Source organism: Nannizzia gypsea, genomic scaffold (assembly GCF_000150975.2).
Source record: "Nannizzia gypsea CBS 118893 supercont1.2 genomic scaffold, whole genome shotgun sequence".
Lineage (NCBI taxonomy): Eukaryota > Fungi > Ascomycota > Eurotiomycetes > Onygenales > Arthrodermataceae > Nannizzia > Nannizzia gypsea.
Window position 1 is genome coordinate 1,035,724 of NW_003345200.1, and position 15,704 is coordinate 1,051,427.

The 15,704-nt window shown below is 47.0% G+C and overlaps 7 protein-coding genes across 7 annotated transcripts; 5 read left to right on the forward strand and 2 right to left on the reverse strand.

Moving 5' to 3' along the window:
* Positions 1–198: 198 nt before the first annotated feature.
* On the forward strand, positions 199–1,288 carry MGYG_02399 (hypothetical protein; the record flags this gene model as incomplete). Its single annotated transcript, XM_003174822.1, has 4 exons — positions 199–550; positions 755–852; positions 893–904; positions 1,238–1,288. The coding sequence occupies 4 exons, from the start codon at positions 199–201 to the stop codon at positions 1,286–1,288; spliced, it is 513 nt and encodes a 170-aa protein (XP_003174870.1).
* Positions 1,289–1,569: 281 nt separating this feature from the next.
* MGYG_02400 (hypothetical protein) lies at positions 1,570–2,623 on the reverse strand (the record flags this gene model as incomplete). Its single annotated transcript, XM_003174823.1, has 3 exons — positions 1,570–1,969; positions 2,038–2,234; positions 2,273–2,623. The coding sequence occupies 3 exons, from the start codon at positions 2,621–2,623 to the stop codon at positions 1,570–1,572; spliced, it is 948 nt and encodes a 315-aa protein (XP_003174871.1).
* A 2,225-nt stretch (positions 2,624–4,848) lies between these two features.
* MGYG_02401 (hypothetical protein) lies at positions 4,849–5,211 on the forward strand (the record flags this gene model as incomplete). Its single annotated transcript, XM_003174824.1, has 1 exon — positions 4,849–5,211. The coding sequence occupies one exon, from the start codon at positions 4,849–4,851 to the stop codon at positions 5,209–5,211; it is 363 nt and encodes a 120-aa protein (XP_003174872.1).
* Positions 5,212–6,746: 1,535 nt separating this feature from the next.
* Positions 6,747–7,067, forward strand: MGYG_02402 (hypothetical protein; the record flags this gene model as incomplete). Its single annotated transcript, XM_003174825.1, has 1 exon — positions 6,747–7,067. One exon carries the CDS (start codon positions 6,747–6,749, stop codon positions 7,065–7,067), a length of 321 nt encoding a protein of 106 aa, XP_003174873.1.
* An 881-nt stretch (positions 7,068–7,948) lies between these two features.
* Positions 7,949–9,142, forward strand: MGYG_02403 (hypothetical protein; the record flags this gene model as incomplete). Its single annotated transcript, XM_003174826.1, has 1 exon — positions 7,949–9,142. The coding sequence occupies one exon, from the start codon at positions 7,949–7,951 to the stop codon at positions 9,140–9,142; it is 1,194 nt and encodes a 397-aa protein (XP_003174874.1).
* A 456-nt stretch (positions 9,143–9,598) lies between these two features.
* On the reverse strand, positions 9,599–11,302 carry MGYG_02404 (atypical/RIO/RIO1 protein kinase; the record flags this gene model as incomplete). Its single annotated transcript, XM_003174827.1, has 1 exon — positions 9,599–11,302. The coding sequence occupies one exon, from the start codon at positions 11,300–11,302 to the stop codon at positions 9,599–9,601; it is 1,704 nt and encodes a 567-aa protein (XP_003174875.1).
* Positions 11,303–11,683: 381 nt separating this feature from the next.
* On the forward strand, positions 11,684–15,514 carry MGYG_02405 (chromosome segregation protein sudA; the record flags this gene model as incomplete). The annotated part of the gene is made up of 5 exons (XM_003174828.1): positions 11,684–11,721; positions 11,786–11,945; positions 12,005–13,215; positions 13,274–15,171; positions 15,222–15,514. The coding sequence occupies 5 exons, from the start codon at positions 11,684–11,686 to the stop codon at positions 15,512–15,514; spliced, it is 3,600 nt and encodes a 1,199-aa protein (XP_003174876.1).
* Positions 15,515–15,704: the final 190 nt, after the last annotated feature.

Consider the following 15,704-nt stretch of genomic DNA (forward strand, 5'->3'; position numbering starts at 1 on the left):
ACGGATGAGATACTGTTGCCCCTTCTACCTCTTGCTTGATTACCGACTTATTCTATTACGGCAGTTTTGATTATACGTCATTGGCTATTTTTCGGGCCTCCTGCCTTTTGGCCATCTGCCAGGCAAACAGACTCGCTATCCACCGAGCCAAAGCGAATATACAGTGAAACAGTACAAGAAGATATACATCTTCCAATCATGGCTTCAAATGATGATCCTGCAGTGCCTCCTCTCTCTCGCGCTACAAGCGGACGGACTAGACGCTCTAGTCGTTCGGCCCCTGAAGGCTCTTCACGACGATCAAGTTCCCATCCTCCGCCATACACGTCGGCTAGACCTGATATAGGAAGACCTTCATCTCGCTCCTCTCGCCCCAAAGCCCAAACTAGTGGTGGAGATGGCATTGAAATGCTCCCCGTACGGCCTCCGAGAGCACACCGAAGTTTTCACTCTCGCGCCACCCGGGGAGACGCTCCGGAAATCACGGACCCGCAAGGGGGGGTTGGAGATAGACATTCCTCATTCAGATCTGGCCCTGGGATGCTTCCCAGTATCAGCCATATATCGCCCCGTTTACCTATCCCATCTTTCAACTGAGGTCCATCTATACTCGACAGTGCCCCTTTGCCCCCGGGTTCGTCTGCTCGACGCCGTCATGGTCCAATCCCGGCAGGAGTATTCCCCAACGGGCCTCCAGGCGATGGTCAAGCTTGGAGAACAACTAGCCTATTAAACAACCACGGCCGACCTTTAGGTCAGCTCACATGGGGTGCAGCAACGACATCGAAGTACTGGGGAGTCACCCAGGGCAATCCCAAGTCATGGGTTGGGGGAGGTTCGGATAGCAACTGTGTATGTTGGTGGCTTGTTATTGCTGCTATTATTGGTACAGCCGTCGCTCTGGGTGTGTACTTTGGTACCAAACACTAGTTAGTCAATGCGTCGGAATCAAAATCAAAGCGCTGCAGCTTTTTCTTTGATCGTATCCTACCATTCTATATTTATAACTCGAAATTCATGCGAACTTATTTCATGCCATGTCATGTCAACCTTTTATACGTCTTGCCACGGATCGTTTGTCTTTCTTTTTCTGGTATATTTTCCATGGCAAAAATCAGCTTCCGTTACTGGTTTAATTCTTGTCGACGGCGGATGGCTTTATATACCGATATATTCAGAAGGGAACGCCATAGGGACAGCCAGGTAGGGAATAAACCCTCCGCATGTTCGACTGTAGTATTGGCGGAACGTATACGGCTTCGTTGCGGTTACCCTTCTTTACCAATAAGCCGGCTTTGTGCTCTTCGCTTCAGCAATTACCAACTTACTCAGTGTTTAGTTACAGAAGAAATCAAATAGTTTCGAATACCAAACCAACTACTTCCGCCCTGTATTTGTTAGTAGAAATGAACTGTATCAAGCCGTGTGATATATAAATAGTTACACAACAACAAACAAACTTATTTAACCGAGGATGGAAAATCCTACAACACCGAGCGTGAGCCGTTAAGTACGTAATTAAAAGTTTAGAATTTTTTTAGCGTTATTCTGTCTATAAGGTCATTAAATCTAAGATACAGTAGGCCGATTACCGTAACCTCTTGTAGAGGCGGCGTATTGCAGCCTTCGTTCATGAAAAGAGCGGTACTGCTTTCGCTCAAATGTCCCGTAGCCCACTATGGCTAGGAATAAGCCGGCCCATATACCGGTGACAATAAGTCCTGTGGGGAATATACCCAAGCTCATACCGGGTACTTCAAATTCCAAGGCAGCAAGTAATATATTCTTTAGCTGGACTTTGATTTCGGAGTCCGTCATGTTGTATGGTGGGTTGATGTCGTCGGCTAAATAGCCAGTGGTGTATGAAATGGTGTCAGGAGTTAGGTTTGTTTCGATGATAGTATTAGGTTGGCTGGGAGAGTTTGTTGTGATTGATATATTTGGCGCGAGGAGATAGCGATGTTCAGCACTATATGCCATGTCGTTAGTTGGAGAGTCTTTACATTTGTATATAATTCTGACTCAGAGCGAACTTACAGGGATAACTTCTTGAGCGGGATAAGCTCGTTTACCTTGCCGCTATACCGCCATTGCCTCACCAGACGAGGCGAGTCTGTGGTGGAATTCGAAGTTGAATTCTGGAAAACTCGCTTCATTCCCGAAAATTCTACAAGTAGTGAACCCAGTTTGATATCAAAGTCTTCCCACTTGGTGTTGTTGAACTCTCCGTTGGCCTGGGAGACGTAATATAGTTTTAACATCGGCCCCGAACATGCTTTGTTTCCTCATTTAAAAATGCGACGTTGAAGCATGCGGCTATACCGGAAGGGTTGGAAACCGATTTCAACCCTCTCAACGCGTCTTCGCATGTCGATGTAGTTGTTATATTGAACCACCCTTCGTCAAAAGTGTATTTAGGACCCGGTCGAGGGCCTATTGTTGTCCTCCTCTGTAATGCGGCAGATGAAGGTTGCGGTAGTTTGCCTTGCCAACTAAGCGTTGTCAGCCTGCTCGGGCGGGAGGACTGTCGAGTTATATGGTCTATAGGTATGTTGTATGCCTTTGAAAGTGGCATCAGAGTCAAGGCGCAAAGCCAAATTAGTATTATAGCGACGGCCGGCATCGTGGAGGGTATCAATAAGTGAAAAGAAAATATCAGGAATGAAGCACCACGCTCGAAGATGGTAGGAGTCGTCAGACACCGTCCAGCGGCGTTGACGACACGATGACAGGCGTACGGCAGATGCGCGACAGTTACGCTACTACTGTCAGCCCGTTAAACCAAGGTCACCCAAGATATGTCGCAAACGGCGATGTCGGTGGTAGATGTATAGAGGTTATGGTATGAGTTTTCATATCTCCCGGGAGATCGAAATCTGCGCAAAATATGAGGGTGGCCGCTTTGGCAAGGGTGTTGCAAGACTTGACCGGGTTGTTTTCAAGGGTTCAGGGTGGCCATATGTATGCACCGAGTGTCACGCAGATGCAAGAACGTGTGAAATCCGCTCGGTTAAATGCCCCAGAACACCATTCAGGACCCTGGACTAAGACGGACAAAAAAGCAACCTCTGGAGAATGACGGATCGAAAGGTAAATCTTTATGTATATAGATTTGAGGACTCTGCAGATATCTCGTGAATGGAGATACAATACCAGTGGCGCCATTGCTGGTTTAAATACGAAAGGTTATGTACGGAGGAGTCCGTCCATGCATGCATCGGCATCAGTGGGGGGCAAGGAGACAAGGCGGTTACTGCATATGATGAGGCCGCAGGCGCTGTGACCATAGGCCTCTACCCACTTGATTGATATCCAAGCCGGACCAGGCATGGTTTAGTGATCCTGCAGTGGCCCCGTCTCAGCGAATCAGCAGGCGGATGGTCTGAAGAAAGCGAACTCAAAGAGAGCGAGCGGTGCAGCATTCTTGGCTAGTTCATGCAAGCTGACTGGCCAAGGTATGTGATAGTCAGGGGAGCCATGCATGGATAAAGCTAGTATGCGGGCCCTGAATGGCCCAACTGCTTTCTCTTCACCGTATATATCATGCACCCGATATATACTTAGCATGCAACGACGGGGATATTCGACAAGAGTCCCCAGACATGTGGATACACGCCGTGCCACCTTGTGACATGGGCCCCGGCGCTTACAGCACTCCTGCTGGCCATGTCGACGATGTATGTTCAATGCTGCCCGCTACTCCGCGTCCTCTGCATACCCTCTGCAGTGTCAAGTCAAGTCCGTTTGATATCGCTTCATGTCCAGCGAAATGCTCAAGTTGTATGGAAGATGCGACGAGACGTTGAAAACTGCCCAAAGCAGAAAAAGAAACGCTAAGCCTTGGCCGTTGAGCCTATTTTTAGATACTTGGTGCACGTGACCAGGCCGTTCTCAAATTTTTGCTTGTTGACTTGCATCGCGGAGGCTGGGATGGCCTGTGAGAGGCGAGGAAGAAGGCAGAGAAGGCTGCTGATGGCACAGAGACATGCGAGCCATGGGCACTAGCTGACCAGTTAGCCAGTCAGTTTACTAACACGGTGACGAGCTTGCAGGAAATCACCTCGGTTCGTGGCACGCGTGGGACGAGGTGGAAAGTCGTGAGATGCCTCTACAGGCCAGCCAGACATCAGAAAACAGCTGCCCCTGTCAAGCATCGCCGCAGGATCCCAGCGGCTATGCCCCGGTCCTTGTATCCGGAGTCGACATTTGGCCTTTAGCGTGGCAGAGACCTGGCCATTCACACCCTCGAACGGAATAGCTGCGACACCTTGGTTGACTTAGCCTATCCCCAAGTGGAGCTAACCTGCTGCCACCCGCACACATGGGAGGCAGCGTGAGATGGATACACTTCCTGCTGGACGGGCGGTATGATCGTTGCTCGTTAGTTAGTTACCGACAGCGCGAACCAACCGTTAGCGGCTGGCCAGTTTACGAGATTTGACGCGGTGACATCCAAGAATTACCCCTTTAGGAATATGTTGGAGGGCATTTGCAAGCTAAAAATAACGCTAGCAAATGGCTTGCCTTCCCTTTGAAACCTGTTGCATCCTCCCTGCAGCTATGGACCAGCGTCAGGTATAATAATGAATGGATGGCCCCCTTTTCTCAGTAGATCGACACTTATACCCTCCTTGATACCCAATGGCTATGCTGTTATGTTCCTGATAGTGAAACCTTAGCGGCAATCGAGCGGCTATATAAAGTCTGTATATCTAGCCTGCTATATTAGGCTATTTTAAAAGTGCGGCGCAGCATCCTGCTCAGCGGAAGACCCATATCGGGGTATCGGATGCTCGTGAGAATTCTCCATAGTCCCCTGGTTGGCTCTGGAGAAGTAGCGGAGTCAAGATGAGACAACGCTTGCAGTTAATCCGTACAGCGGCATACGCAACCCACCTCTTGGAACCTGCTGTTATTGATATGTCTTCTAAAATTCGAGCTGGTTTCGAATCTATTTCTGGCTATACAACGCCAGCCGCGCGCTACGGCTCCTACCTCAGGGCTCCTCAAAATTTATTGGCTGCCAATCTTCCACGCAATATACTCCTCCATGGCTATACCTTGAAGCCATATCAGTTTATCTGTTTTGTGCACTACGATGCTATACGATTACGAGACGAGGTGTTAACCAATATAACTCCCTTATGTCACCAGCCACTTAATGACGATGCAGACAAGAGATTACTCTTGGTGAAGATCCTAAACCCATAATCTAAACAGCCAAGCATATGCTCTGCCGTGTACAGGGGCTCTAGCGTAGAATAGTTGGCATCTTCTAGAGCAAGTGCAATGCTCTGTCTTAAATACTCTGGTTATTGTAACTCTATGTAACATGGCCTATACTTCCAAATCCGCAGTGTGAAATAGTAACAAATTATCAGTTAAATATCTCTACTTTAAATACTTCACTCTATTTGATAACTAGTGACCTTCTCATAGCTCATTGTCTTGAAGTGAATCTTCGCCCTAACAGGACCGTCCCTGTCACGTGAAGGCCAGGTGGGTCTTCAATGAGCTTGAACGAACCTCCCGTCCTGCATGAAAAACGTTTGATGCTCACAGTATATATATTCCACATCCTATTACTAGATATAGCTTCTCTATCATTATTTAACCATATATATGTCTATATATTATGGCATGGCTACCAACATACTTCGGGTTATGGTTGAGTTTACCTATATATACCCCATATAAAGAGCCCAGAAGGGCGCATATCTTAGTATATACCTATATATCGCGTATGAAGGGACAAACCTATGAGGTCAGATTTGAATCTAATAGATAGGTAAGACTGGGCTTCATTTTGTAAACTCTGATAGTTTTTTGTCCTTTGCTAATGAGTTCTAAGGTTGATCGGGTTTTACCTATATAACTGTTTTGGGTAGAACGACTACGATACAAACCCCATAGCTGGGAGAGCAACGGTACAACCAGAAAGCTCTGCACTCCTTTGCTGCACCTCGCTGGCGCGTATGCCTTCAGAGGTTCCTGCCACAATGATGGATGGCGTCACGGTTGGCTCGAGAAGTCGATTATGTCATAGTTATCCCAGATAACCTTTGTACCATAGATGGATCTAAAGTGAGCCTGTCACGAGTTCCTACGCATTCCATGCTGTCATAAAGGCATTAAAATAGTAGCTAACACTCATGTTTAGCGGGTTACAGATGATAAGGGAATGATGCGTATATTTACATAAATATAAATATATATCATATATACGACATTTATGGGGGCTACGCTGGCTGATTACTGGCTTTTCAAGGCTTGCCGGCCATCTCAAATACTCCAGTTGTACCAGCAAGTCCAAGGGCTTCAATCTAGTTGAAGGCATCAAAGTTGGAGCTAACACCTCCTGAGCCTTCTGCTGACCATGTCCGTCTTTGGTATGACGGAGATGGCTTTAGTCAAAGACGTCATAGCAAGACAGCACTTCTATGAGCACAGAATATAGTTCTACTGTACCATGGTTTTATAGGTATGAGTCTTACCTGCGCTATAAAATCCCATGAAGTCCTCCTTTCCCTCCCTCTCCCTCTTTCTTTCCTCTCTCATTAACAACTTCCCACATAATACAGACATACTCGACGGCCCACCTTCCTACCTACACCAAAGTCACATATATTCGAATACATTAATATTACATTACCTTCCTCCAAGGTACGCTGGCTTCATATCTTCACACATAAGCCTATTCCTAGTGATTCTAACATAATTTCTCGTTGAAGTTCCAGCAAGCCAAAATGGGTGCTGGACTCAAGCCAAAGGAGAAGGACTACCGCCTTCCATTCAACAAGGCGATAGCCATTTTCAACGAGAAGACTGGCAAATACGAGCCAGTCACCCCTGCCGCCAAACCAAAGAAGGCGGCTACCACTATCGGGGCGGTTCCTCAGCCCAAGCCACGGCCCACCAAAATCCAGAAGGCCGCAAAACAGACCTCCTTGTTTCCACATCTCCAGCCCAACAAAGATGGCAAACTTGGCCCAAAGCTTTTCGTTATTCGAAAGGTACGGGTACCCGACCAACGGCCTCGAACAGTCACCTCGGCCAAGCAGAAATAAAGGAGGCTCCTCCAGCCTCTAACTGCAGCGATAACTCAGCATCCTACAGTCCCGATCAACTGACGATCAACCGAGCGGAGCCTATATGATATTATGGACGCTCTTTTTTTTTTGTGTTTATAATCTTCCATCTTCTTTGCATATATTTTTTATCCTTTTCTTTTATATGTATACCTGTATACTATGACTTTTATGTACGTTTATGAGTCTTAACAAGCAAGCAGGAAGTTGGTCTCATTTGTGGCCATCAATATCTCTATATGAAATCCATCAACCATTCATTCAAAATTTCTATATTGTAGAATCCACTTGACCCGTCAACGTCATCCCTTCCTCATATGCGTAGAAGTTGTAGCCTTCATCCCTGTCCGTGACTTCCACACGACTCAATAACACAGTAAGATAAATAAACACACGAGTTGTTCCTGCTTCTAGAAAGTAATAGCAGCTCCATTTTCTCCCCTTTCGGCTTGTTGTTGTTCTTTTCTTCCTTCATATCTCTACACTTCCACTACTATTCGCTGGTGTCTGTCGTTTATATCAGATATCACAGTTTATATACTTTCGTCCTTCGCTTGTTGTTTGGTATACATATATATGCTTAGACAGCTCTTCTCTCGTTCTTGGAGGTACAGATTACTCGCTCATTACATTGAAGCTCCTTTGCTTGCCGAACCCAGGACGGCACACTCGGGACAAGTCCCATCCCTAAGGCAGCGTGCGTCGTTTTTGCTTGAGTTCTTTAAGTTCTAGGAGACTGGCGTCCCGTTGGCATTGGGATATTTGGATTAAAGCTACCAAAGGGTATTTGTGGCACCAACTCATTCCCAAATCCACTTCAAACGTCTTTCCACTGTAGGGTGAATAGCCTGGCAATATCCATGGGTGGATGCTGCATGAACTGTGACCCCTTTAGATGCTTCCGCAGAAAAAGGGAGCCAGAAAGCGAAGAAGAACTTATAACTTGCACTTCAGACGATAGTACAAGGGATTCTGACTTGACGGCGTTGTCAGATTCGTTGGAATCACTACTACCTCAGCTGCCTCCAATCGATCTACCAAGTCGCATTCGCCTCCCGGGATTGAGTGCCCCCAGGACTGACCGATTGCAAGACACTTTGTTTTCCGAAGAGTCATCTCCAAGCTCCCTACCAGACATGGTCAATTATCATGATGATTCGACTGGCCAGCCTCCAAGGGACATAGACGTCCTAGGCAAATTTCATTCTGTAGCTTCTGCTGCGACGGAAGGCGGTGCCCAGGCTTTGGATTCTGCGCTCAGCAGCGCTCAAGCAAGAATAAACCCTCAAATAATCGACAAGGCCGCCGGTGTCAATTGTGATCCACTCACGGAAGCCATGCAAGCAATGGCTGAGGAACCAAGTGAACAACAGGGCTTAGAGGGAAGCTTGGAGAACCCAACCGGCTCTCATACCAAAAAGGGTATACCAGAGAAGGGCGGCTTCATGGGACTGGTGCCGGATGCTGCTATAGAAGCTCGAACTATAGCCTCAAGAATTACCATACCAGAGCCAGAAGCTGCCGACGAGAAAAATGGGAGCAATGTGGCATTCACAGTTGATATAAAACCACCGTCGCGTCCACTGCCGCTCAACTGGAGGCCCTCACAGGTCATAGACCGTGTTTGCAGAGGGATGGATATCATGATGGAAGTGAGAATTGGAATCAATCAGATCTTGAGGGACAGACCTGATTATGCCGCTGGTTTACCGTATACAATTCAGCAGAAGAAATGGCTGGAAGTGAAGGCATTGGGTACAATACTCTCTTTTACAAACCGCATCACTGAAGATGGGCGGTTTTGCCATGAAAAAGAGCCCATTCGTCTGCTAGTCACTTGCTTCGAAATCCTTGTGCAGTGTGCATCGGCATCTCTGGCTGCTGCTCGGAAGGCCGCTGAGGAATGCAAGAGCCAGGAAGAAGACGAGGCCATCCGCCGTCAGTTCCAACGATGGCTACTTCAGACTTGGGCTGATGTCTGGGTTTTAGAGGAAGAAACGGCCGCGTACTTGAATATGCCTCCTGCCTACAAGCTCCGGAAAAGCACTGCTTGATACCATTTGTGTTTATCGTGAGAGTGGTAACCAAAGGGATGAGATGGATCTGGTAAGATCGCCGGGCGTAAACGTTTAAGTCTTCATATGATACTGGCTGAATGAGGCCTGCTTTTGTTGCCGAATAACCGTTACATTATTTTTTCTGCATTATGGCTTGTGATTTTGGACCCCTGCATCGAAGGAATGCATCCACTCGTTGATAGATATCGAAGGAGTATGAGGTGTAGCTTAAATAAAATAAAAGCAAATGCCCCTTCCTGGGCTAAATGTGCGTGTTCCAAGTAAATAGACAAATATTTCTCGCAAAAGAGGACCAACATAACTGTTGTAAAAGCGTAAATTCATTCATCATGTCGGACAAACTATCTCTTTTTTATCAACGCAGCAATGCTATGTGGACGAGAAATGAACAGTAAAACTGAATCCTTAAGGCAGAGGAGAACGGCCTAACGCTCACTTGCGTTTTGATGCATTGACAAGTCTCTTTTTGACATGTTTCGGTATTTTCTTTGACCGCTGCTCTCGCTTCTCTTCCTTGACTTGTTTTTTATGGTCTCGTTTAGTGTCTTTATCCTCGAACCGTTTGCCTCGTGGTGGTTTCTTTGCGAATGGGTCTACCTCATCGGCATCACCAGACTGGGAACCGTTATCAGACAAAGATACACCCCCAGAAACATCAGAGTCTTCTCCGATATCTTCATCCTCATTCTTAGCTGCCGATTTGGTTGGGTCTGCGCCCGAAGCTAGAAGCTCGCGATAAACCAGTTCATCACCCTTCCCGGTTCGGAGCTTCTCAACGTCTCGCTCTATATCGTAAACCTGTTCTAGGGTCTGAGGGATATATTGTTGTCGGAAAACAGCAGTGTCTAGTTCATCGTTCCCTTCACCTTCGGCGTGCTCGCCGCTTTCCTCCTGGCGCTCAGCTCTGGCAACAAACAACTTCTCAAGCACTGCAACCATTGGGCTCAGGTCGCCAGAGACAGCATGAGGGCCATCGACCGAAGTGATGAATTCGAATAATGTCCGTTCGGGGAGTGTATCGACACCCTTGCGGCGGAAGAAGTCACTAACGTTCTTAATGTCCATACGCAAGAACTCTAAACTCCTGGGGTGGTCTTGTTCGACGCTCTGACTGACATCAATGATGTAGAGTTTGTGGTTGTGGTATAGGATGTTATACTCGCTCAGATCGGCGTGGACAAGGCGGCAGTCCTGGTACAGGGTACGCATATGAGAAGCTAGCTCCATATATAGAGATTTCCACCGGGCATCCAGATCCTCATCCTGGAGTTGTACATCTTTCAGCCGGGGAGCTGGTATTCCTTTAGAGTTTCCAAGGAAGCCCATCACAAGAACGTGAAGTCGAAGGTACAATGGTTCAGGGCAAGGAATGCCAGCAGAGTATAAGCGTTTGAGGTTTCGCATCTCCTTTTCTGCCCACACTTTCACCATCGATCGGTTATTGGACTTATTATACCCCTGCTTAAATCTGTATTCGCCGGTGACATACTTGTCTCTGTCCTTGAAGACTAAGATGCTGGTCTTGTATACCTTGATAGCTCGGTGAAGATCTGGGCTTTCGTCGTCGGGTTGGGAGATCGCATGGTAAACATTTGCTTCTTTTCCCGTGGATAAACAGCCGTTCACTTCTGAGACGATATTCCTATTGATCATCTGAAGCAGTATCATGCGAGTGCGGGGGTCCAACACTTGTTCAGATGTAGCTCTGTCACTCTTATCTGCCCCCCTTCCACCCTTCGACTTTAAGCCAGATTGGGCATCATCGAGTCTAATCTTCCCGGCATGTCGAGATAGGGTCGATATCTGATCGTCGACCTTCGCGAATGTATTGACGCTCGGCTTTTGGGGGTTGCTCTTTGGGTATGAGGAGAGGGGGGCATTCGCATCAGCAGCAACCTCGTTTAGCTTTCTTTGCCTGTTATAAGATTTTGTGAAATCGGATGGGTTCGAAGCACCAAAATCAGCATCATCCAGCTCATCGTCAAAGATATCATCATAGTATTCATCATCCTCTTCCTCTTCAGCAACATCGTACTCGTTGGCGGGGTGTGTAGAGTCAATATCGGCGGCTGGCTGATCTATCTTTTCCTCCAGTTTTTTTTTGGGAGTTCCCTCCAGTTTGGTATCTCCCGTCATAATCAAAACTCTTAACTGATTTTCTTGTAGGCAAATAATTTTGATACCAGGGTTTGTCTATAATCATGAATCTTCGTCTAGGATAACTTTTTGCTGCCTGAGATTTTGATATTTGCATTATATTTTTTTAGCGATAAGGGTTACATAATCTTCCTTATCGGTCGCTTGATTATTTTGCCGCGCCCGAAAGCCCTAAACCTTGTTATATAAGCAAAGAAAACGCGCTTGCTTCTCAATTTAGACGCGTTGGCATTTCTCACCGAGCGATGTTTGGTAGAGACGTTCACTTTCTTTTAGGACGCCGAGACGTGGTGTTTTTATCTCTTTTCCCGGTGCGCACTCGAATAATGACAGGTTGGTCTTAATACTTGATCCGCGAAGATGTTTATCAAGCAGATTATCATCCAAGGCTTTAAGAGGTAAGTGAGGGGAGCAATTTAATCAGCTAGTCAAGACCTTTGCTAACGGCATATTTTGCAATAGCTATAAAGATCAAACCGTCATCGAACCCTTTTCTCCAAAGCACAATGTGATTGTTGGTCGCAATGGCTCCGGCAAGAGTAACTTCTTTGCTGCCATTCGGTTCGTTCTTAGTGATGCCTATACACATATGGGAAGAGAAGAGCGCCAGGCGCTGCTACACGTATGGATATGAAATCGCTTGCCCCTTAAATTCGATGTATGACGACTAATAAAAAACAGGAAGGCTCAGGTTCCGCGGTGATGTCGGCGTATGTTGAAATTATATTTGACAATTCGGACGACCGTTTCCCAACAGGCAAAGATGAGCTCATACTACGCCGTACCATCGGCTTGAAGAAGGATGAATATACTCTGGACCGGAAGAATGCTACCAAATCTGACGTCATGAACTTACTTGAGTCTGCTGGCTTCTCGAGGTCAAACCCGTACTATATTGTCCCACAAGGCCGAGTGACAACCCTAACGAACATGAAAGACTCCGAACGGTTAGTGCTTCTGAAAGAAGTTGCGGGAACTCAGGTTTATGAAGCACGCCGTACGGAGTCTCTAAAGATAATGAACGAGACCAACAATAAAAGAGCGAAGATTGACGAACTGCTCGATTATATCAACGAGAGGCTTGGCGAGCTTGAAGAGGAAAAGGACGAGCTTAGAAACTTTCAAGAGAAGGAAAGGGAGAGGCGTTGCCTTGAGTACACTATCTATTCTCGGGAGCAGGCTGAGATTGCAAGTGCTCTAGAAAGTATTGATGACCAAAGACAAGCAGGGGTTGAAGACACGGACGCCAATAGAAACAGACTCATGCAGGGTGAAAACGATATTGCTCAAATTGAGACCCAAAAGGCAGAGCTCAGGCAACAAATGGAACTTCTGAAGCTGGAAAAAGACCAGCTGGAGGACGATAGACGGGATGCATCCCGAGCTCTTGCGCAAGCCGAATTACAGCGAAAGTCCCTCTCAGAAGGCCAGAGCGCTGCTCAGAGGTCAAAAGCTGAGCGTGAAGCGAATGTTGAGCGAGTGAATGCTGCCATTAAGGAACGTGAAGAGGAGTTGAGCACGCTAGTCCCTCAGTTCAACGAAATGAAAGAACGAGAAGACCAGGCAAAATTCAATTTGAATGATGCCGAAACTGGCAGACAGCGCCTATATGCAAAGCAGGGACGAATTTCTAGGTTTAGGAATAAAGGCGAGCGTGATAAGTGGCTACATGGCGAAATACAGAATACTCATGCGCAAGTTTCGACCGTCAAGGCTGTTCGAATACAGACCACCAAGGAGATTCAAGAGCTTGAGAATGACATCACGCTTCTGGAGCCGGAGGTTGAGAAGCTTCGAAAGGAGGCGGATGGTTGGGGCGATAACCTTCAATCTATTGATCAAGAGGTTCAAACAGCCAAGGATGAACGGGATCGGCTAATTGACCAGCGAAAGTAAGGCTTCCTTTTGTTATCCCCATCTTAATGTGTTTCATCTGACATTTGAATGTAGAGAGCTTTGGAGAGAAGAAGCTAAGCTTGACTCGATTCTCACCAACGCCACCCATGAGGTGGAAAGAGCAGAGAGATCACTTGCGCACATGATGGATCAAAACACCAGCAGGGGCCTTGCAGCAGTACGACGCATCAAAAGGCAATATAATCTTGAGGGTGTCTATGGAACGCTTGCAGAGCTCTTTGACGTTAGTGACAGATATCGTACAGCTGTTGAAGTTACTGCTGGTCAGAGTCTCTTCCACTATGTTGTCGATACTGATGAGACAGCTACCAAAGTACTAGAGATTTTGCAAAAGGAGAAGTCAGGGAGAGTCACTTTCATGCCATTGAACAGGTTAAAGCCAAGGGCCAGCAACATTCCTCGTGCCAGCGACACAATTCCAATGATTGAGAAGCTGCAATATGACCCTCGGTATGAGCCAGCTTTCCAGCAAGTTTTTGGTCGGACAATTATCTGTCCAAATCTTCAGATTGCGTCTCAGTATGCTCGCAGCCACGGCGTCAATGCCATTACCCCTGAAGGTGATCGATCTGACAAGCGTGGTGCTCTGACTGGTGGTTTCCATGATTCGAGAAAGTCTCGGCTTGATGCAACAAAAAATGTTGCCAAATGGCGAGATGAGTATGATGCAAAGAAGGCTCGAGGAGGAGAGATCCGCCGTGAATTGGAAAAGATGGACCAATTGATTACGCAGGCAGTGGGACACCTTCAAAAAGCAGAGCAAAAGCGGCAGCAGCTACATTCCAGCAATGGGCCACTACGTCAGGAGATCAAGAGCAAGCGGGATCTACTACACAACAAAACTGACGCCCTCGAGGCGAAGAGACGCGCTCTTAAGAATATTGAGGTTAACGTGGAATCACTCACTAGCCAAATAACGGCCCACGAGGAGGAACTTGCCACGCCCTTTGAGAAGGCACTTTCGAATGCTGAGGAAGCACGCTTAGAGAGTCTCAACTCTATGGTGCAGGACCTTCGACGAGAGCATGCGGCACTCTCCAGCAGCCGCAGCGAGCTAGAAACTAGAAAGTCCATCTTGGAAGTGGAGTTGCGAGAAAATCTTTACCCACAGCTGGATCATCTAGCCGGCCAAGGCCTTGATGCTGGGGAAGAAACCGCTCATGGAAACCTGAAGGAGAGCGAGAGGGAGGTCAAGAAGCAGCAGAAGGCGCTCGAGAAACTCAGCCAGAAACTTCAGAAACTGGAGAACTCCATAGAACAACAAAACACCGAAGCTTCGCAGCTTGAGCAGCGTCGGGCGGATATAAAACGTGAGCTAGAAGAATTCGCAAAGTCCATTGAAAAGCACCAACGCCGCATGGAAAAGAGCATGCAGAAAAAGGCAGCGTTGACTGCTCAAGCATTGGAATGCAGTGCCAACATTCGCGACCTCGGTGTGCTTCCTGACGAGGCCTTTACGAAGTTCAAAAACACGGATTCCAACACAATAGTCAAGAAGCTACACAAGGCTAATGAAGCTCTCAAGAAATATTCACATGTGAATAAGAAGGCTTTCGAGCAGTACAACAGCTTCACTAAGCAGCGAGAGACTCTCACCAAACGTCGAGAGGAACTTGATGCGTCCCATAAGTCCATTGACGAGCTCATTATGATCTTGGATCAGAGAAAGGATGAGGCCATTGAACGAACCTTCAAGCAAGTTTCTAGAGAGTTTGCGAGAATTTTTGAGAAACTAGCCCCAGCCGGTCGAGGACGACTTATTATCCAGAGGAAAACTGATGCTGCCACTAGACAGCAGGAGGATATGGACTCGGATGAAGAGGAGGCTCGCCGTAGTGTGGAGAACTACATCGGGGTTGGTATCAGTGTTAGTTTTAACAGCAAACATGACGATCAGCAGAGGATCCAACAGCTCAGTGGTGGTCAGAAGAGTACGTATACCCATCCTAAACCAAGTAGTAGATATGCTAATATTCCACAGGTTTATGCGCGCTTGCTCTTGTTTTTGCCATCCAGGCCTGTGATCCCGCACCGTTTTACCTCTTCGACGAGATTGACGCTAACCTTGACGCTCAATACCGAACGGCTGTAGCCCAGATGCTTCAGTCCATATCAGAAGAAACCAACGGCCAGTTCATCTGTACAACATTCCGACCTGAGATGCTTCACGTTGCCGAAAAGTGCTACGGCGTAAGCTTCCGAAGCAAGGCCAGTACCATCGATGTCGTCTCGCGAGAGGAGGCTTTGAAGTTTGTTGACGAGCAGAAGTCCTGAACGAGGCCATGCTTGTATACATACATATACCTGTGCTATATTTGTTTATTTCTCTTTTCTTTTGACTACCACAGTATCAGTACATTTATTCTATAATGATGGGATGGTTTTGTACTTGCGCCGGTGTTTGTGTCTGTTTTGATTTACGTTATTAATAATGTATTTCCTTGTTCATGATACTCCAATAATT